The following is a 22,786-nucleotide window of genomic DNA, read 5'->3' on the forward strand; positions in this document are numbered from 1 at the left end:
AAAAAGAGTGTGCACAAAGATTTAGTTACAAGGAAATTCATCAAAGCACTTAAAATTTTTTAAACTGCAGCTTGTTCAATAGTAAGAAATTAACTGAACTATGGCACAACCAAGGAAAAAATATAATGCATTCATTAAAATGTTAGGCATTGTAGAGTACTTAATGATAGAGAAATGTTCTTTACATATTAAGAGGAAAAATACAATACCATTTAGGATGAGAAAACCTCAGAAAAAGGATTGAAAGTAGAGAACAAAAAACATTATGGCAGTTATTATTTTGGTGGCGGGATTATAGGTGATTTTTATCTTCCTTTCCATATGTGTTAAGTTTTCTAAAACAAACATATTATTTTAATAGTAAGAAAAATATAAAATTTGTCTTTTAATAGGACCAAAGGAGAGAAAATGCTTTATTTTTCTCCCAAATATTTTTCAATAAACTTTTTTCTCTCTCTCTCTGGAAAAAGTTGGCAGGCACTCTTACCTGTTGACTTTTTTTTGCTACAGTCTCTTTTTCAACAGAGGATTTTGCACTAGGGGGTCCTATTTTTTTAGGAGTGACTGATTCAGCTGGTTTTACTGAAAGCTCTGAAGATGCTGTAGCTGAAATAGATTCATGTTGTTGTGTACTTATTTTCTCTGCTGGTTTAACTTTTCTTCTTACATCACTTTCTTCGGTGCTTTCAGATTCGTCAATGGGCTTAGGTTTTCTTCCTGGCTAGGTCAAGAAAACAATATAACTGGTTTAAAATATGCAAATGCTTATAATGTTTAAGGCAATAGTAGATAACCACAAAGTCCACATTTCTCATTTCTAAACTTCAAAGTTGAACATAATAGCAAGATGGCAACTTGATTAATATATAGGACAGGAAACTTGGATTAAGAACTTCAAATAAACACTTCCACAGTTCACTGTGCCTTTGTAAATCACAAACTAACCACATTTTGGGAATGCTAAGAAAACTGACAAGGTACTTACAAATTTCAGACCTCTTCAATAAAAACCCTTTCAGATATAATATAAACATATTTACTTTTATTATAAAAGTGTTTTCTTCTAAAACATAGTAATCTTTCTTTTTATGGTACAGAGCCTTTCTCTTATTTGCATCTAATCTAAAAAGGATATGAAATTTCTTACAAAGACAGAAGAGAGAAAGTTCCTACATACCTTTTTTGCACTCGCTTTTACAGATTCATTTTCACTTTCTTCATTTTCAGAAGTGTTCAAACTGTACCAAAAACAAGCCATCAATATCTTGCACATATTACATTTTTATTCACATATATTTTCTGTAAGTTACTTGCCCAACATAAAAATGGGCTTAATTTAATACGGAGATTGCCTACTTGTCATGCGGAGGCCTTCCATCTTTCCAAATTTAACCGCCATCTCCTAGATCTTCCCAAACTCTGACCCCGTCAGTTTATCCTAGGCAGGCAAATAATAAGCTTCCTATACTGCGACACCTTGTGGTCATATCTGAGTACTGCACCTTCCCCCAAGTGACCAGTCCTAGGTATATGAGCTATCATTTGTACTGAAAGCTAATGTGCCACCATTAGGCCCATCATTAGATGACATAAAAGGAAATACCACCATCTTTTGTCCTTTGAAAAGGAAAAAGGGCCCTAAGTTCTCGTGGGAAATGAGAATTCTTTCATCTTTTGATTCAATTCAATACAACAGACATTTAACACAAACCTCAAAATGCAAGGTGCAGTAAATAAATTACTTCAAAAGAGAAGCCTTTCTATAAAGGGTTCACTGTATTGTAAGAAGGCTAAATGACAGGCAGCGTGAAGAATAAGCAAGTATTTGACACAGAGGATGTGGATATGTGGCTGGGGATTAAGAAAGGCATCATGGTTACATTTGAGTCAACTTTGTAAAACAAATAGGCAGGACATCTTGGGACTCAGGGAAAAGACTGGACAAGAGAGACCTGGGAAACAGTGGCATATGGGAAGCTAAAACCATGGGAGGAAAATTGGAAGGGGAAAGGCTAAGAGCAGAATCACCTACTTTTAAAGAGAAGAAAGAGGGAAAACATGCAGGAACAAAGAACTGAACATCCCCTTTGGTGTGGATTTGGGGATCTGGATGCTAATGCCTCCAAGAGACCTGGGAAATGTTCTCATCTATCCCCCACTCCCCACCCAATGCACTGACTTCCCACCTTCTGCCCTGACTTCTTTTTGTCTCCGTATACAAACTTTGTCTGACTTATCCAAATGATGCCTTTTGTTTGGACTTATCACTCCACCAGAACAACTTCTGCCAAAACTATCAAGAACCATGTCATTAAGCAATGGACATGTTCACTCCTTACCTTACTTTACTTCTCAGCTGCATTTGACCCTCCTGGCTACTCTCACCACCACGCCCCCATCCTTACTTCTGTGAACAAACACTCTCCTGGTTTTCCTGTTTTTTCTCTGGCCACTCTTCTTCTCTTTCCTTTGCAGGTTCATTTTTCTCTACTCAGACAGATGTTGGAGTTTCTCAAGGGTTGGGCCCAGGTCGTTGTTTATTCTCAAGCTATACTCTCTCCCTGCATGATCTCATCAATGCCCACAGCCTCATACCACCTATATGAAATAAATGAAGTTTTAACTCCAGCTCAGCCCTCTCCGAGCTCCAGATGTAGAAATACAACTGTCAACTTGACAGCTCCACACCAAATTCATACTCTCCCTCCACAACTGTTTCCATCTAGCAACCCCTATTTCAGTCAATGGCACAACCATCAACCCATTAATTACAAGCCAGAAACACAGGAGTCATCCCTTGAACACTTTTCCCATCCTCCTGTATCTAACACACCACCAAGCCCAGATGATTTGCTTCCTATTTCTTGACCTATCTCCGTCTCCCTATCTCTGCTACCATTACCCAAACCGTCCCTGTCCCAGACTACTAGAATAGCTTGTAACTTAGTCTCTCTCAAATCCAATTGCCACACAGCAGCAGAGTGATAATTTTTAAATGCAAATTTGACCATGTCATCCCTGCTTTAAATTCCTCAACTTAGGATAAAAGCTCTTAGGATAATGACAAAAATTCCTAACTATTAGACAGGCTAAGGTATGGCTGCAAATGGTAGGAGTATCTCCTACCCCCTCAAATGGCTTAAATAATATTCTTTATTTTCCCTTCCAGTACAACTCCAGAGACAATTCATCATGGAAGACCAGGTTCCTTCTAAGCTGCTCAAGTTTCAGTCATCACATCCTCATTCAAACTAAAAGGAAAAATGAAAGAGCAAAGGCACAATCATCCCTGTAAAGACACTTTCAGAAATTGCAGGTGCCACTTCTAGCTGGAACTTAATCATATAGATACCCTAGCTGCAAGGAAGCGAGGAAATGTATTCTTTATTTTGATAGTCATGTGCCTAGTTGAAATAAGACATTCTACTACTAAGAAAGAAGGGGTAGACAACTAGCAATGAGTAAAAACCATGCTATTCAAAGTACTTAACATCTTTAACATGTTTTGCCCCTTTTCATTCACTTTACTCTGGGTCTTGCCAGCCATTTTCAGTCCCTCACACTCAAAGTGCTCCCTCCCATGACAGGGCATTTACACATTTCTTTCCTAAAATGTTCCCCACTCACCCTCATCAACCTAATTCCTACTCACAGCACCACAACGTTCTCCATGTGTGATTTATCAGTATGATTCTTCACTAGTATCTATTGTTCATAAGCTCCATGAAGACAGAAACTGCCCATTTTGAGTTGTTTTTGTAAACCCAAAAGCTACCACAGTGCCTGGTACCTAGTCAGTACTCAATAAATGCTTGCTAAAAAATAGCAATAATAACAAAACTAACATCTGAAAGTTTACTATGTGCCAACACTGTTTGAAGAGTCTAAGGGGATTAAATCATCTTTAAAAAAATCATATAAGTTAGGTTATAATATCATGCCACATTCCAGATGAAAGAGCACTGAAGTTAAATATCTTGCCCAAGACCAAATACCTAGTAGTAGCAAACAAGGATTTGAAACCAGCACTCTGGGCCTCAGGCCAGTCACCTGAACCACGATGCTACACTGCATGAACAAAGAACAAATTCAACAAACATACACTGAGTGCCAACCAAGTGTCAGCTATCATTCTAGGCACTGAGGCACAGCAGTGAGCAAAACAAAGTCTTGTTCTTTTTAAGCTACTTCTATTGGAGAGAGACAGGTAATGGACAAATAAAAAAAGCATATGTGATATATTGGTCAGTAGAGAGAGATGCTATAAAGGAAAGAGAACAGAGAAGAGAGACATATCAATGATATTTCCCATGAGGCATCAGAGCAGACTGTCCTGATTAGGTGATGTCTGAAATTTAAAAAGCAAGGAACAGTCATGTGGATAGATGGAGGACTAGCAGTCTAGGCACAAGTAATAGTACACGCAAGGCCCTGAGGTGGTGCGTGTTTTAAGAATTCAAAGCTCAGCAAGGATGACAAACCAAGTAGATTTTTTTAATTCCAGGAATGCAAAATAGTTTAACATAAGAAATCCACTATAGGTCAAATGAGTAAAAACACATGATTCTTTTAGGTGAATTTTGATGAAAATTCATAACTCATTCTTAAGTCCCTTTAATAGGGTATGCTTAGGGACAATATATTTTTCACCTTTATTTTCCAATATCTAGTGTGGTATTTGGCATATAATAAATGTTTAGTAATTTACAAAACTGATTTAAAAAATAATTCCTAGTAGTAAAAGATTAAAGTAAGAGATTCAGTTTTCATATATATAATCAACCAAAACACAGAAAATAAAATGTAAAAGACCCCATTTATAATAACTACCAAAAAAAGATAAATTACCTTGAAATAAACTTTAAAAATGTGCAAAACTTATATGAAAAAACATAAATTCCACTAAAGGAAACAGAGGACTTGAAAAAACGAAGTCATTTGTCTATCATCAAACATTTATCGATCCCTTCTAGTTTAATTCATAAATGTAACTCAACCAAATAAAGACAGCAATCGTTGTTTTTAATGTAACAAGATGGTCTTAAAATACATATGAAAAATAAACAAGCAAGGATAGCCAAGAAAACTCTGTAAAAATCAATGAGGGAGCAATCAGATACTTAAAATACACTGCAAAGCCTCAGTAATTACAAAGAATGACAATGGAGCACTAGACAGAAAGACCAAAACAGAACAGAAAGTCTAGAAACAACCTAAGTACAGATGAACTTTAATATGTAAAAAAGGTCACATCGCAAACCAACTGAGGAAAGAAGGGCCATTTTATAATGGTAATGAGACTTGAGTAGCCACCTAGAAAAAAAGAAATAAAGATGACTCTATACCTCATACCTTACAATAGCATAGAAAGGATCAAGGATTTCAAAGAAAAATAAATCATAAAAGTTCCAGAAGAAAACATGAAGGCAAAGGCATTTCCAACTATGACTCAAAATCCCCAAGCCCTAAAAGAAAAGATTGACAAACATATAAATGCATCTACATAAAACTTCTATGTGGTAAAAAAAAAAAAAAAAAAAAAAAAAATCTTTGTTTTGTCAAACATAAATGGACAAACCAGCAACTCAACTTATACGTAGGTACAAATAATAACTGAGATAGCATTTTTGACTTATCACATTGGCAAAAATCCAGAAGTTTGATAACATTCTATTGGCAAGGCTGTGAGGGACAAACAGGCATTCCTATATTGCTACTAGACTAGTTTTCAGAAGACAATGAGAAAATAACTAAAAAAATTACTGACACATGTTTCACTTGACCCAGGCTTTCAGTTTTACAATTGTATCCTATAGACAGACAGGCACTTGTATAAAATGGCATGTGTGTGCCAGGTTACTCACTGCAGTACTGTTGGGGATAGCAGAAGACTGGGAACAACCCAACTGGCCATTAATACAAGACTGCAGAAATAAATTACTGAATATCCACACCATGCAATACCTTGCAACTGTGAAAAGAACAAGAAAGCTCCCTGTGTACTGATAGGTAAAGATTTTCAAGATCTTTGTTAAAGATCTTGTTCTGTCAAAAAACAAGATTTAGAAAAGTGTATCTATGCCACTGTTTGTATTCTTAAAAGTTTAAAAATAATCTGTTCTGTATATTTATTTTATTTATTCTTATTTATTTTTAAATGCACAGAGAAACTATGGACATATAAGAAACTAATAACAGTGGGAGGAGAGGGCAGTAGGAGCCAGGAGATGAGAGGATATATATATATATATATACACAGGACAAAGACTTTTTAATTATAAATCTTTTTTATATTTTTTAAGCCACATGAATGTGTTACTTCTTTAAAAATCACATTCACCACCATTTAAGGCTGAGTGTGTATATTCTTTCAAATATTTGGCTTTTATTATTGTTTTTCAGTAGCATAGCATAGAAAAATTGCAGTCTCAGGATAACCAAGATCCATTAAACTCCACTAAAGCAGATAACCTCAAAGAGACTTCCTACTTTAAATCTGTGCTCAATTTGGATTTTTTAATGCAGTTTGCTACTTTCAAAACAAATAGAATTGACCTATTAGCTAATGGAGGTTCTTAAATTAAAATAATTTTTACATGCTTTATCTGACCCATGCTTTTATATAAATTTCTAGAACTCAAACCAATGCTCCTTAGAGACAATACATCTGAAATAAACTGAATTTTCTTTGTAATGAGCCTGTCTTCCGTGCTACCACTCTCAAAACCACCTAAAATTTCTATGCTCATAAACCCCCCACACACACCGGCCTTATCTGTCTTACCTCAAAGCCAAATTACCTTTATAGGCATGTTTTTTAGGACAATCAAGTGTCAATTATGTCAATTATTATAATTAGTCAATTATAAAAAATTAAGTTTTCACTTCCAAGTTCTCTAAAGGAAAAAAAAAGTTGGCTCAAAAGTTCTTTAAAAGCTTTAGTTTTATAAACTTCTATCTTAAAGAGCTTTTCAGAAATCCCATTAACCATGACTAAATGATTGCTTGAAATATAACCATACTTTCTTTCTGCTTCTTTTCCTTGAGGAGTTGAAGGGACAGATGATCTGCAGTGTTTGGAGAGTTCTTCTTCATCGGCATATATAGCAGTGCTGTGCAAAGGAGGAGCTACAAAGAAAGCACAACTTTAAAGTGTGGCTGTTACAACACTACGTAAGGTTGTTCCCTTATGAGAGAGTACGAAACAATCTTTGTGTAAAGGGCTCCCAAAATCAAAATCAATTACACAGGCAGCTTCCCAAATATTTTTGATATTACATCTCAACAGTAAAGAATTAAAACCATACCACCATTTAATGTACATATATTTATTTATAAACTAGGAACATATATTACTGTACTTATGTATTATATGAAAAGCTTTTAATGAGATAAAAAATAAATATATAAGAAGTCTAACAATTTCTTTCCTCGCCCCTAAGGACTGTCACACACGCGACTTTGGGGACCACTGCGTTAGTGATGAGCTCGGCATGTTTCGAGTGGCTGGCCAGCCCCAGTGACTCTCATACCCCAGAGTGGTAGACAGGTGGGCACTCAATATTTGTGAATGAATGGGCCTCTGGGGAAGGATGCCAGTCCTCCTCCACTTCCTTTTCTTTCTACTTTACTCTAGATTGCTAGAGCCCTTAGCTAGCTAAAAACTTAACTTGAACAAGGGAGGAAATAAAACACAAGAACGTGAGGAGGCAGTCCGTGGCCTTTGGTGCAAAGGCATAAAAATGAAATGCTACGAGGAGGAGGATGCAGTGATGGAGGAGAGCCTCCACCTCCAACTCAGGTCAGGAAAGAGGAGTAAACTGGAGATCTCAGCCCTCTGGCTTGTAACAGGGAGAACTTGTGGGTTGTATAATATAAACCCAGGGTAAGCATAAAAAAAGTATTTAAAAAAATATACAAAAACGGAAGTGAGAAAAGTACCAGTCAGATACATCACAAAAAGATCAACTATACCAAAAAGGATGTTGCAATAAAGGAAGAAAGAGACAAAGAAAGAGATATGACATATAAAAATCAAAAGACAAAATGGCTGACATGAGTACTGCCTTAACAATAATAACACTGAATATTAACGGACTGACTCCCCAGTCAAAAGCCACAGATTGGCAGAATGGATTAAAAAAAAAAAGCATGATCCAAACTACATGTTGTTTATAAGAGACTCACCTTAGACCCAAAGACTCCAATAGGTTGAAAGTGAAAGGATGGAAAAAGATATCTCATACAAATAGTAACCAAAAAAGAGCTGGGGTAGCAGACCAATATTGGACAAACAGCCTTTAAGTCAAAAACTGTTATAAGACACACAGAAGGACAATTAATATTAATAAAAGGGCTAATCCACCAAGAAGAAATAACAATCATTTATGCACCTAACCAGGATGCCCCAAATACATGAGGCAAATGCTGGCAAAACTGAAGGGAGAAATAGGTACCTCTACAATAATAGTTGAAGACTTCAAAACAACACTCTCATCAATAGATAGAACATCTGGACAGGTCAATAAGAAAACAGAAAACTTGAATAATATGATAAATGAACCTAACAAGCATATACAGAACACTGCCCCCCAAAACAGCAGGATGTACATTCTTCTCAAGTATATATGGGTCATTCTCCAGGATGGACTACATGTTGGGCCACAAAAAAAAGGCTCAATATAATTTAAAAGATTGAAATTATACAAAGCATCTTCTCTACCATAATGGAATGAAGCTAGGAATCAATAACAGAGAACTGGAAAATATACAAATACATGGATGTTAAATAACACTCTCTTGAACAATCAGTGGGTTGAACTAGAAATTACAAGGGAGACCAGTAAATATTTTCAGATGAATGAAAACAACAACACAACATACCAAAACTTATGGATGCAGCGAAGGCAGTGCTGAGAGGGAAATTTATAGCCCTAAGTACTTACATTAACACAGAAGAAAGCGATAAAATTAAAAGACCTACCTGCACACCTGGAAGAAATAGAAAAAGAACAGAAAATCCAAGGTAAGCAGAAGGAAAGAAATAAAGATTAGAGAAGAAATAAATGAAATTGAGAACAAAAAACAATAGAATCAACAAAACTAAAAGTTGGTTCTTTGGAAAGATCAATAAAATTGGCAAACCTTTAGCTAGTCTGACAAATTAAAAAAAGAAAGAGAAGACACAAATAAAATTAGAAATGAGAGGGGAGGGCATTACCACTGACCACAGAAATAAAAGAGATCATAAGAGGGTACTATGAACAACGTATGCCACTAGATGAGACAAACTAAATGAAATGCAAATTTCTAGCAACACACGAAGAACCTACACTGACTCTAGAAGAAATATAAGATCTCAACAAACCAATTACAAAGAAAGAGATTGAATCAGTCATCAAAAATCTCCCAACAAGGAAAAGCCCAGGACCAGATGGCTTCACAGATGAATTTTGCCAATCATTCCAGGAAGAATTAACACCAATCCTGCTCAAACTCTTCCAAAAAATTGAAGAGGAGGGAAGACTACCTAACTCATTCTATAAAGCAAACATCACCTTCATGCCAAAGTCAGATAAACATACTACAAGAAATGAACATTATAGACAAATCTCTTTAATGAATAGCGAGGCAAAAATCCTCAACAAAATACTAGCAAATTGATTTGTACAGGATGACCAAATGGGAATCTATCCCAGGTTGCAGGGTGGTTCAACATAAGAAAATCGATCAATATAATATACCAGATTTACAAAATGAAGGGGGAAAAACCACATAATCAATTCATTTGATGCAGAAAATCCACCTGACAAAATCCAGCATCCTTTCTTATTAAAAACACCTAAAAAAAAAAACAGAAATAGAAGGAAACTTCTTAAACATGATACAAGACATATATGAAAAACCCATAGCTAACATCATACTCAATGGTGAAAGACTGAAAGTTTTCCCTCTTAGATATGGAACAAGACAAGGATGCTTACTGTCATCACTGTTAATCAACATTGTACTGGAAGCTGTAGCAGTAACAGTCAGGAAAGAACAAGAAATAAAAGGCATCCAAATTTTAGAAAGGAGGAAGTAAAACTTTCACTATCTGCAGATGACATGATCCTATATATATAGAAAGTCCCCAAAAAATCTACAACTAAGCTACTAGAGCTAATAAATGAATTTAGCAGAGTGGGCAGAGTACAAGAAAAACACACAAAAATCAGTAATGTTTCTATACACTAGTAATAAGCAATCTGAAAAGGAACTCAAGAAAAACATTCCATTTACAATAGCAACTAAAAAATCAAATATATAGGAATAAATTTAACCAGTGATGTAAAGGACTTGTACACAAAAAACTACAAAACGTTGCTAAAAGAAATCAAAGACGACCTAATAAATTGAAGGACATTCCGTGTTCATGGATTAGAAGACTAAATATTGTTAAGATGTCAATTCTGCCCAAAATCATTTATACATTCAAGACAATCCTAACCTAAATTCCAACAGCCTATTTTGCAGAAATGGAAAAGCCAATCATCAAGTTTATATGGAAGGGTAAGAGGCCCCAGATAGACAATATCATTTGAAAAAGATGATTGAAGACGGAGGACTCATGTTTCCCAACTTTATAACTGCTTAGAAAACTACAAGTGGTCAAAACAACATGGTACTGGCATATGTTAGATTTATAGACAAATGGAATCAAATTGAGAGCTCAGAAATAGACCCTCACATCTATGGCCAATTAAATTTTGACAAGGCTCTAAAGTTCATTCATTTGGGAAAAACAGCCTCTTCAACAAACGGTACTGGGAGAAATAGACACCTATATGCAAAAGAATGAAGGAGGACCCCATCTCACCATATACAAAAATTAACTCAAAATGGATCAAAGACCTAACTATATGAGCTAGGACTATAACACTCCTAGAAGAAATCATAGAGAAGCATCTTCAGGATCTTGTATTATGCAATGGTTTCTTAGATTTACACACAGAGCACAGCAACAAAATAAAAATAGATAAATGGGACCTCATCAAAATTAAAACTTTTTTGCATCAAAGGACTTTATCATGAAAGTGAAAAGACAACCTACTCAATAGAAGAAAATATTTGGAATCCACATATCCGATAAGGGTTGACTATCCAGAAGATATAAAGAAATCCTACAACTCAACAATAACAAGGCAACCCAATTAAAAAATAGGCAAAAGACTTGAATAGACATTTCTCCAAAGAGGATATGCAACTGGCTAAAAAAAGATGTAAAGATGCTCAACTTCATTAGCTATTAAAGAAATGCAAATCAAAACCACGAGATATTTCACAACTACTAGAATAGCCACTATTAAACAGAAAACTACAAGTGTTGGAGAGGATGTGGAGAGATAAGAACACTTATTCACTGCTGTGGGAATGTAGAATGGTATAGCCGCTGAAGAGGACAGTTTGGCAGTTTCTCAGGAAGCTAAGTAGAGAGTTGCCATATGATCCAGCGATCTGCTACTAGGTATATATATACTCAGAAGAACTGAAATCAGGGATGTGAACAGACATGCACATTAATGTTCATAGTGGCATTATTCACAATTGCCAAAAGACGGAAACAACCCAGGTGTCCATCAACTGATAAACAGATAAACAAAAGGTGGTATAGACATATGGAATGTTACGCAGCTGTGAGAAGAAATAAAATCATGACGCATATGACTACATAGATAAACCTTGAGAACATTATGTTGAATGATCTAAGTAAGACTCAAAAGGACAAATATTGTATGATCTTGCTAATATTAACTAAATATAACTATCTAAACCCATTATGTTAATATCTAGAACACAGGTCAACAGAAGATAGAATGAAGGCAGAGAATGGGGAGCTGATGCTTAAGTTGTGCAGAATATGTAGTAAGGTTGATTATAAATGTTTGGAAATAGATGGAGGTGATGGTAGCACATTATAGTGAGCGTAATTAACAGTGATGATAATGAGTGTGATTGTAGTTGAAAGGGAAAGTTTAGGGTCATGTGTGTTACTAGAAGGAAAGCCAGAGGATGACACATGGGGCCATATAAATGGTGAATCCTCTTGAGGGTGAGAATGTTGTAGAATTGACTGTGGTGATGAATGCAAAACTCTGTGAATATACTAGAAGACACTGATTGTATACCATGGACTACATGGTATGTGACTTTATCTCAATAAAACTGCTTTTAAAAAAACCACAATGAGACCTCATTTCACACCCACTAGAATGGCTACTATTAGGGGAAAAAAAAATAGAAAATAACAAGAGTTGGAGAGGATGCAGAGAAATAAGAACACTCATTTATTGCTGGTGGCAATGTAAAATGGTGCAGCCGTTGTGGAAGAGTTGGCAGTTCCTCAGAAAACTAAATATAGAATTACCATATGACCTGGTAATCCCTTTACTAGGTATATACCCCAGAGAATTGAAAGCAGGGACTTGAACAGGTATTTACTTGTACACCAATGTTCACATTATTCATAATTGCCAAAAGAGGGAAGCAACTTAAATGTCCATCAAAAGATGAATGGACAAGCAAAATGTGGTATATACATACAATGAAATATATTCAGCATTAAAAAAGAATGAAGTTCTAGTTTATGTGACAACATGGATGTACCTTGAAGACATTACGTTGAGTGAAATAAGTCAGACACAAAAGGACAAATATTGTATTATCTCACTATTATGAAATAATCAGAATAAAATTAGTATAACTAGAATAAAAATTAAAAGAGAAAACACAGGACTGTACAACACCGTAAACCCTATTGTAAATGATGGACTACCGTTAATGATACAAGTATAAAAATATTCTCTCATGAATTATAACAAACATACCACACTAATGCAAGGGTGGTAATAATAGGGTGGTATGTGGAGAAAAAAATACACCCTAATATAAACAACAGACTATAGTTAATAGCATAATTATAATGTTCTTTCATCAAATGTAACAAAGGTACTACACTAATGCAAAGTGTTAATAGGAGGGGAATATATGGGAATGCTTCATTTTACATGAGCTTTCTGTACACCTACGTCTTTTCTAATTAATTAAAAAAAAAAAAATTAAAAAACCCACAAAGAGATACCACTTCATACCCTCCAGGATGGCTGGAATCAAAAAGCCAGATATAATAACAAATGTTGGCAAGGATGTAGAGAAACTGGAGCCCTAAAAAGGCCTAAAAAGGAATAAAATGTTGATACATGCTACAACATGGATGAACCTTGAAGCCATTATGTCAATTCAAAGGAGCCAGACATGAAAGGCCAAATATTGTGTGGCTCTATTTATATGAAATGTCCAGAACAGGCAAATCTATAGAGACAGAAAGTAGATTAATGGCTGCCAGCAGCTGAGATGAAAAGGGAATGGGGAGTGACTTCTAATGGGTATGAGGTTTCTCTCTGGAATGATAAAAATGTTCTGGAATTAAATAGTGGTGACAGGTGCACAACTTTGTGAAAATACTAAAACCACTGAATCGTACACTTTATAAGGGTGAATTTTATGGTATGTGACTTATATCTCAATTAAAAATAAATAAAAGGAAAACAAAGAAAAAAAGGATAAATTTTTGATATGTGACTTATACTTCAATTAAAAAAAAGTTTTGTGATTTCTTTTAGATTCAGGGTTAAATTTAGCTTTGGTTACTAAGTAATTAAAACATTTTTACCAAACCATAATAAAAGATATAGCCTGATAACAATGACTTCCCATCTTATTTCATCTTATAAAATATACAATATGTTCTCCTTTTATTAAAAAAAAATTAGGTTGAAAACCTTAAGATGCCAAATAAAAAGTATGCAAGAGGATATGTAAGTTTCAAAATCTTCTCAAAACATATTCCAGCACAAATGTCTGACTGCTGCTGTTTTAGACATGGGGGCACCGTGTACTTTCCAGATCATTCTTGGCCTGTGGAATCAGCAGTGACACATTCAGTCAGACCCAGTCCTGTCTGGACAACTCATTCTACTCCTGGATACCCAGGCACCAGCCCCGTTTCCCTGACACCCCAAGGAACACAGGTGCAGTTCTCCAGTGGATCTCCTGAAGCATCCTCTGTCTCAGTTGATTTAAAATAAGGGAGAATTATTCCTCTTTTCCTTCCTAAGTTAAAGTAGAACCCCTTATCAAACGGCTCTATTGGTGGTATAGAGCAAGAAATATATTTTACATTCCTCTTGTTGCAGAATATTATATTAGATGTCCTAACATGACCCGGCTTATTAACAAATGCTACTAGAAGAGGTCTACTTTGATCCTCTATTTTAATAGTTCTTAGTTTCAGTGTGCCTAGAAATGATAAAAATTAATTCATATTAACAAGAATGCCATAGAGCATTATATTTACATGCAGACAACTGATTTTTATGTGAAGATATTTCTATATTTTTATTAGTATCTAGCCTAAATGTTGCTTAAACTAAGTCGTTTTTAGGATAGATTTAAAATACTAACCAAAGGTTTCATAAGGTTCTTCATCTTGCTCATTTTCACTCAGCCTGCCAATGCTTGAGGTATCAGAATTATCGGGAAAATCAAACACATCTGGAGACTTGGTCTTCTTGTCAGTTTTCTAAAAGTGAATAAAGTCAAAATCATAGAAATGGCCCTAACAAGTAAAGACCATTACAAAGCTGCATTTACTTAGCAAGGATACTCCTATCATCACCCCTAAAGGAATAATCCTTCACAATTTTCGGGGGCATAGACTCCTTCACAAATCTAAAAGGCAGGCATTAGCAAACTTTTTCTATAAAAAGCCAGAGAGTAAAGGGCTTTGTGGCCAACAGGGTTTCTGCTGCAACTACTAAACTCTGTAATTGTAGTATGAAAGCTGACAGTGACAAGGCAAAAGAGAATGAGTATGGCAGTGTTCCAACAAAATTCTATTCATGGACACTGAAATTATAATTTCATATAATTTTCACATGGCACAATAGTCTTTTGATTTCCTTCCAACCGCTTAAAAATGTAGAAGTCATTCTTAGCTCACAAGGCTGTACAAAAACAGATGGAAGGCTGGATTTTGCCTACAGGCCACAGTTTGCCAATCCCTGAACTAAAGAAAGCTAGGGTCCTCTTCCCAAAAATATGCTCATATTTACCATATTTCATGCTCATGCTATACATATATACACACACACACACACAATTATACTTCTCATATTTTACACTATATACTATATTCTCAAATCTCATGCTCATATTCTAGGCTCATATTTCAAAATTCATAAACAGTTTAAAGGGTACACAGGGGTAAGGAACCTCTGATGAAAAGAGTGACCAGGTTTTATGTTCAATATATTGACAAGTCCATTAAGTTTCTTTTCTTCCAATCCCAAACTTTACTGAAAGACCAAATTATACATAAAATGAGAAAAATTCCATAGTCAATCTAGAAAATGTGGTAGGGAACCATTAGCAGACAAGAAAATATGAGGAAATGCTGGAAGATAAAAAGAAGGTGGAATAAAATCAACAAATGAAACAAAATCCTTTACCAGTGAAAGAATTATTCATGCAATGCTTGGGGGTGGAAAGCCAAGGAAGAGCTGATGGATCCTCCCAGGGGCATAGCTCTAGAGCCTCCACCCAGTGTAAGGAAGCTGACCTCTAAAGGAAGGAGGACAGAAAAGCTGAATAATCCATCCCAAGCTTTCTGCTAAGAAAGGATAAGAGTAGGGCGATAGAGATCAGAGGAACCCCAAGGCTCAGTGGACTTCAGCCACCAAAGGCAGGGGAGAGAACAGGAGAGCAGAGAAAAATGGCCTCTGAATTTCTCTGAATGGTCAAAGAACAAGTGAGCTAAGGCCAGGATGGGAGTGGAAGCTGAGAGAAACCCCAGAGAGGTATTCTACGATTTACAGAAGGTAAAGCAGCCACCCTCTAAAAGCTGAGGTTAGGGCAGCTGGGGGAAAGAGTTCACCTGAGAAAGAAAGCCAGGGGCAGGACCAGAGAGCGGAGAACAAAGAACCCAGTAACAGGAAAAGCAGGCACTCTCATACACTGCCAACGTTGACTCAAGCTTGGATAAGCCATTGGAAAATAATTTGGGATGAGCTATCAAGAGTGTTACATAAAAGTACCTGCCTTTAGTGTATGACAAGGGGATAAAAGGGAGGGATATGGGATTCTTGGTAGGGGTGGTGTCTTCTATCCTTACTAATATACTGTATTTATGACACTTTATTTTTATTATCTTTTTTATTATTCACCCAAAAAAATTTTTTTTCATAGTTATCAGCATGTTCAAGTGCTGACTACGGTGATAAATGTATAATTATATGATGATACCGTGAACAATTGATTGCACATTGTGGATAATTGTATGTTACGTGAATATATCTCCATAAAATTGTAGAAAAAAATATAAATAGGGGTAAAAGTGCTGGAGACAACATGGAGAGAGGGATGTACCTATTACTGTTGATGAAGAGGCAGAATGGTGTAGCCTATGGTGGTTCCACAAGAAGCTAAGTATCTAAGGGCCATAAGGTCCTGCAACCTCATTATGGGGTATGTACTTGGAAGATCTGAGAGTAGAGACATGAATGGACATTTGCACATTGGTGTTTATGGAGGCAGTATGCATGATTTGCAGTGGGTGGAGGTGGCCTAAGGGTACATTGACTGAGGAACAGAATGGTGAACTGTGGTGTATGCATGCAATGGAATACTGAGCAACGACGCGAAGGAGTGAAGTTGTGAGACATGCAAGGAGGTGAATGGATCCTGTAGACAGCATGTTGAGTGAAGTACGCCAGAAACAAAGGCAAACATTATAATGCCTCACCAATATGGACTAACTACAATGTGTAAATTCAGAAGTGAATCTTAGAGCACAGCCTAACAGGGAAATGATTATTGTAATGGTCCCTAGATTGTAAGCCCTTACAGCAGTCAAATCTATTCCTGAACTGTAATGGCTCTCTCCAAACTGTGAAATGTTGATCCCTTGATGTATAACCTGATTGGTCTCTGGAACACTGGTATCTGTGTGACACCTGAAACTCAGAGCTAGAGCTCAGCAGATATGAATGTCAGTATTAACACACACAGCAACCGTTTTTTAAAAAAAAAAAAAAAAGGCTGAAAAAGAGCCCGGACTTCAATTAGAGATAAGAATGAAGAAGATCTGGTTAAGACTAGGGCAAATCGGGCCAACAGATAAAGGTTGAAACCGACTGTGTGTTAAAACTTCAACTTCCATGTGAGGCCAAGGGAAGAAATGTTTTTTTGGTGTAGGATCTGTATTTTCTAAACAATATAACTTCTACAGTCAGTTTTTTCAAACACCACAATTACATGGAACTTTGTATAGGAAGTGAGATATGATAGGTCTATATAGGTTAGAGTGAAATAGCAACACATCCCAAAGTAATTTGGGCGGAGAATAAAAATATATATTTGGGGTCCCCTGAGGAGCTGGGGGAGGATGCAGAGGTGTTGGACTTCCTCACCTAGATTGTTGCTCATGTTCTCACAAACACTGGGGACTGACGGCTTGATGTGCTGAGCCCTCTGTCTTGGAGCTGGTCCCTATGAAGTTTGTTGCTGCAAGGAGAAGCTAAACCTGCTTATAACTGTGCCTAAGAGTCTCCCCCTGAGTGTCTCTTTGTTGCTCAGATGTGGCCCTCTCTCTCTGGCTAAGCCACCCTGGCAGGTGATCTCACTGCCCTTCCCCCTATGTGAGACCTGACTCCCAAGGGTGTAAATCTCCCTGGCAACGCAGGATATGACTCTCCGGGATGAATCTGGACCAGGCATTGTGAGATTGAGAACATCTTCTTGACCAAAAGGGGGATGCTAAATGAAATAAAACTTCAGTGGCTGAGAGATTTCAAATGGAGTCAAGAAGGTCACTCTGGTATACATTCTTACGCACTATATAGATAACACTTTTTAGGTTTTAACGTATTGGAATAACTAGAAGTAAATACCTGAAACTATCAAACTCCAACCCAGTAGCCTTGACTCTTGAAGATGATTGTATAACAATGTAGATTACAAGGGGTAACAGTGTGATTGTGAAAACCTTGTGGATCACACTCCCTTTATCCAGTGTATAGATGGATGAGTAGAAAAATGGGGACAAAAACTAAACGAAAAATAGGGTGGGATGGGGGGATGATTTGGGTGTTCTTTTTTATTTTTATTTTTTATTCTCATTCTGATTCTTTCTAGTATAAGGAAAATGTTCAAAATAGTTTGGGGTGATGAATGCACAACTATACGATGGTACTGTGAACAGCTGATTGTACACCATGGATGATTATATGGCATGTGAATATATCTCAATAAAACTGAATTTAAAAAAGAGTACCTGCCCTTAATACACATCTTTATTCTAAGAACTCTATCATAAAGCAATACTTCTATATACAGATAATACTTTATACACAAATTTCTCACTTTTATTTATAATAGTGAGAAACTGAAGGTAACCTAAGTTATAAGGAATTGATTAAGTAAAAGTCTAATGTGGACTAAGTGGAATATTGTGAAGTTGAAAACAATTGTTGAAAGCTATAGTAACATGGAGAAATGGCTATAAGTGAAAAAAAAGCAAAATACAGAAAACTGTACAATTTTTACATAACAATTATCTAAACAAAGATAAAACCAGCCAAGATTCAGAAAAAAAGAACGATGAATCCAAAACCTTAACTGTCATTTTCTCTATTATATTGGAGGAAAAGGAATACACTTTTTTTGCAATAAAACAGAGTATATCAAGTGAAATCTAGGAAATTCTGAGACTCCCACAAAATGCTTATTATTTGTATTGTCAATTGTGAGAAAATTACATTAAAATATAAAATGATAACTTACATCTTTCGTGGACTGTGTTCTTCCTATAATGTTCTTTGAATATCTCGAACTATTAAATTGCAAAAACACAAAAGGGAGAATTAGGAAATATTTTAAATAATTGGGGAAAACCCCATAACCTACAACATTTTCCAAGCATTTTCTTTCCAAATTATATTCCTCATTAGTTGCATTGGTAGTGTGCATCCAATGAAATTCATGTTACAGCAAAATCCGCAGGGCCAATATTCCATAAATTTATTATATTTTTATAGGCCAAATCACATCACCAATGTATAAAGTAATATACCTTTCTCCCTCAGGGACATGGAAATCCCCCAATCCTGCTGTTACCCTTGTCCCTGAAGTCCTAAGCAATCAGCAAACAAAGACAGTATCTCTGTAGAACAGAGAAAAGGGGAAGTACACTAACATCCATTAAGCACCTGACATCTATTTCATCCTGTGCTTGGCTCTTGCATATACTTTTTTTCATTTAACTCTAATTCTACAAGGTAGAAACAAGTCCCATTTACGGATTAAGTTTGCCACAAACAACACACAGCTAAGGAGATTCCTGCATTCAAATCTGCATCAGTTCAAATAAAGAGCAGGCCCCCCTCTTTCCATCTTTTACCAGCAAGTATTAGAGGAAAAGGATAAAGCTGCCTTTAGCTTCAACAGGCTTAAAGTAAACAAGATGTAAAAACAGTGACTAAGATAAAGACTGAAAATACAATAACAGTGACAAGAAATAACACTATCAGTAGACTGTAAATACATATGAGGATCCTGTGTACCCAGGCATCGTTCAAGGGTACTAGGAAAACTACTGTAAAATGCTATGTACAGTCCCTCATTTAAAAATATACCATGCAGACAATTAATGATTACAGAGGTTAAAGTAGTTTTCAACTACCCATTTGTAGATAGCAAAATCAGTTTAATGCATCTGAACCAACATTTTTGGAGGAACTATTTGATATAATTTCAAACTTACGAAAAGTTGGAAGAATAGAATACGGAAATTTTGTGCACCCTTTACTCAGATCCAAAAATTGTTTACATTTTGCCTCCTTTGTTCTGTGGGATGGGGTGGGTGGGGTGTAAGCTGGAGATACGGCACCCTTACCCCTAAATACTTTCTGTATATTTCCGAAGAAAGAGGGCATTATATTTGGTAAACACAGTATAATTTACAAAATCAAGAAATTCAACACTGATATGACTATCTACAGTTCACATTCAAATTTCAATTGTCCCAAAATGTCGTTTTTCCCCAGCATTTTTAAAAGGAAATACAAAAGAATACAAAATATAAGAATGCACTGCACATACTGTTTCACGAACCTTTTGTTTTCTGTTATATTTGTGCTTGTGTGTGTCTGTGTACTAGCTGTGATGTAAAACTATTGTGAATCACAGTAAAAAAAAGTTTGAAAATCCTTTACGAGTGGTTCTCAAACTTCAGGGGACATCAGATCACCTGATGATCTTAAAATAGATTTGAGCCCCAGCCCCAGAGTCGCTGATTCAGAAGGTATGGAGAGGTTGCATTTCTAACAAGTTCCAGGTGATGCCGATACTGCTGGTCCAGGGCGCTCACTTCGAGCACAGCTGCTGTAGTGGATTCTCAAAACCCAAAGAAAAAGATAAAACAGGTTGTTTTACAGCAATTTTATATATTATGATTCTGGAGTTCAGTGACGTGCCCATGGTCTCGAGGCCAAACAACAAAAGCAGGACCCTCTTTAAGAGTAACACTAAGAGTCAGATTTGGTCTGTCCGTATTATTACAAAAACAGCAAAAATAAGACCATCCGCCAGAGCGTAAACTTCACTAGAAAGGAACGCCTGCCAAATAGTAGTAACCCAAAAAGATTTTGTTGAATCAACTTTCTGTTTCAAACTATTCTAAGACTCACATAAAGTAATGCTGCCAACGCTTACCAGCAGTCTTTAATAACCGCCAGGCGATGTTTTCTGCGCTAACTCCTTTAACCCCCACGATACCTTTTAGAAAGTAGGTACTATATTGCTCCTAGCTTGCAAACGTGAAACCGAGGCCGTGAGCGACAAGTTCCCACCGGTCTCGGGTCAGGCGGTGGAAGAGCCGGAGACACTTACCCGGCGCGCCCGGGGGACTGCAACCGCCGCCGCAGAGCCATGGGGCCGCTCGCACCGCTAACCAACTTCACGCCGCTCCCGCCAAACCCCGCACAGCTCACAACAGCCAATCCGGGCTGAGCACACGCTCGCCCCGCCTTCGGCCGCTTTATCGGGTCCACGGCTCCTCCCCGGCCTGGAGCGCAAGAGAAAACCCGGCCAAGCTCATAGTTTCGAAGCGAAATTGGAGTCCGCGCCTTAAACCACCTGCGACAAGCCCCTGCGGCCCCATAGTGATGCCGGGATTTCCCTCCCACCTTTGACCCCCGCCAGTTTTCCTGGACTCCTAGATCCGGAATCGCGTGGGCAGGCCCCTCAGGGACAGGAAGGAGAGGAGTCAATGTTGAGGAGTCGTGGGGCACGCCGGGAAGGGGAGGGTTCAAACTCTGCGTGGGAACTGCAGCTGCTGAGGCGCGCTCTCCTAGTGTATTGTGTGGCGAAAAGGACAGCATTTAGGTTCCAGCCAGATCAGCAGTCTGATCTTGGCATGTTATTTTACCTCTCTCAGTTCTTTCATAATTAATGGGTAGTCTCTTCCGGAGCTAATGTTCTGTAATTGTTTTTTTTTCTGTTGAAAACCGTATTATATAATACGTTTCAGGCATACAAAAGAATATGATGTATATAGTGTAAAAATAAAACGAATGCTCTTGTACACACCATCGGATTAGGAGTTAAGTCATTACCTTACACAACTTGCGCACCCATCTGAATGTCATCCTCAAGGATAAACCACTCTTCTGATTCTGTATTTATCACTGCTGTGCTTTTTTGTTGTAGTTTTTCTACCTTGGTGTATTCCTAAATAATATATTAATTATTGTAATGTTTCTAAACGTAATATAAGTGATATTTGGATGTATTCTGCTAGGCTAAATATTTAGATTTATCAACATTGATGCATGTAGCTGTAGCTCATTGATTTTCATTGGCTTTGGATTGCATTAAGTAAATATACCACATTTTATTTATCCATACTCTGGTGTATGGATACATGGTTGTTTTCAGTCATTTTTCTACTGCCCACAGTGCAGCCTGAACACTCTTGTACGTGTCTTGCAGGGCACATATCTAGGAATTTATCTAGGGGTAGACTCAGTACGATAGAGAAATTACTGCACCATACCATATAGATATTTTCAACTTTACATGATAATGCCAATTTTTATACTGTTTCCTACTATGTTTGCACAAATTACCCCTCCACCACCAGCAGCATTTTGAGTCCCTTTGGCTCCACATCCTTATCAATACTTAGAATTTTCAAAACTTTTAAATTTTTACCCATCTAGTGAGTTCAAAATGGTCTATTGTGTTTTATTGTTATATTTTATACCAAGGCACATTAGGTTTACTGTTGCTATTTTCTCTTCTTTTACTTCTACTTTAAAAAAATACAGCTTTCAGAATTATGAATCTGGTGTCCTTTGTGGATTAGCATAATTTTGAAAACTCTGTAAACCATTTACGAAATATAGGAGTTCCAATCATTTTATTTTGCCACACCCAGGTCCATATAACCCTTTACCCCCTCAATTAACCCAGTTGTCTCACTCTGGGCATTTTCCAACTCTTTCTTAAACTACAACAATTAAAATTATAGAGTACTCCTGAAGTCAGTTGAAGAATTTCATGAAATTGGAGAGCTGAGCCCTTATCTTCATTATCTCCTTTCCAATGGAATGCAATTGTCCTTTCTTTTTCTTTCTTTCTTTTCTTTTTCTTCCTTTCATTTTCTCTCTCCCTCTGTCTCTCTTATTTT

General features: G+C 36.7%; 1 protein-coding gene across 1 annotated transcript in view; it reads right to left on the reverse strand.

Moving 5' to 3' along the window:
- The window catches only part of CENPU (centromere protein U), a 63,529-nt gene extending 42,193 nt beyond the window's left edge, over positions 1 to 21,336 (reverse strand). Inside the window, exons 1-6 of the mRNA XM_037831099.1 lie at positions 20,986 to 21,336; positions 18,880 to 18,928; positions 14,503 to 14,620; positions 7,023 to 7,128; positions 1,178 to 1,238; positions 488 to 721 (exon numbers count right to left, since the gene is read on the reverse strand). Coding sequence (XP_037687027.1) covers positions 488 to 721; positions 1,178 to 1,238; positions 7,023 to 7,128; positions 14,503 to 14,620; positions 18,880 to 18,928; positions 20,986 to 21,026 — 609 coding nt within the window. The 5' untranslated portion in view covers positions 21,027 to 21,336. The remainder of the gene's footprint in view (positions 1 to 487; positions 722 to 1,177; positions 1,239 to 7,022; positions 7,129 to 14,502; positions 14,621 to 18,879; positions 18,929 to 20,985) is intronic.
- Positions 21,337 to 22,786: the final 1,450 nt, after the last annotated feature.

The sequence above is a fragment of the Choloepus didactylus genome, chromosome 3 (genome assembly GCF_015220235.1).
Source record: "Choloepus didactylus isolate mChoDid1 chromosome 3, mChoDid1.pri, whole genome shotgun sequence".
Lineage (NCBI taxonomy): Eukaryota > Metazoa > Chordata > Mammalia > Pilosa > Megalonychidae > Choloepus > Choloepus didactylus.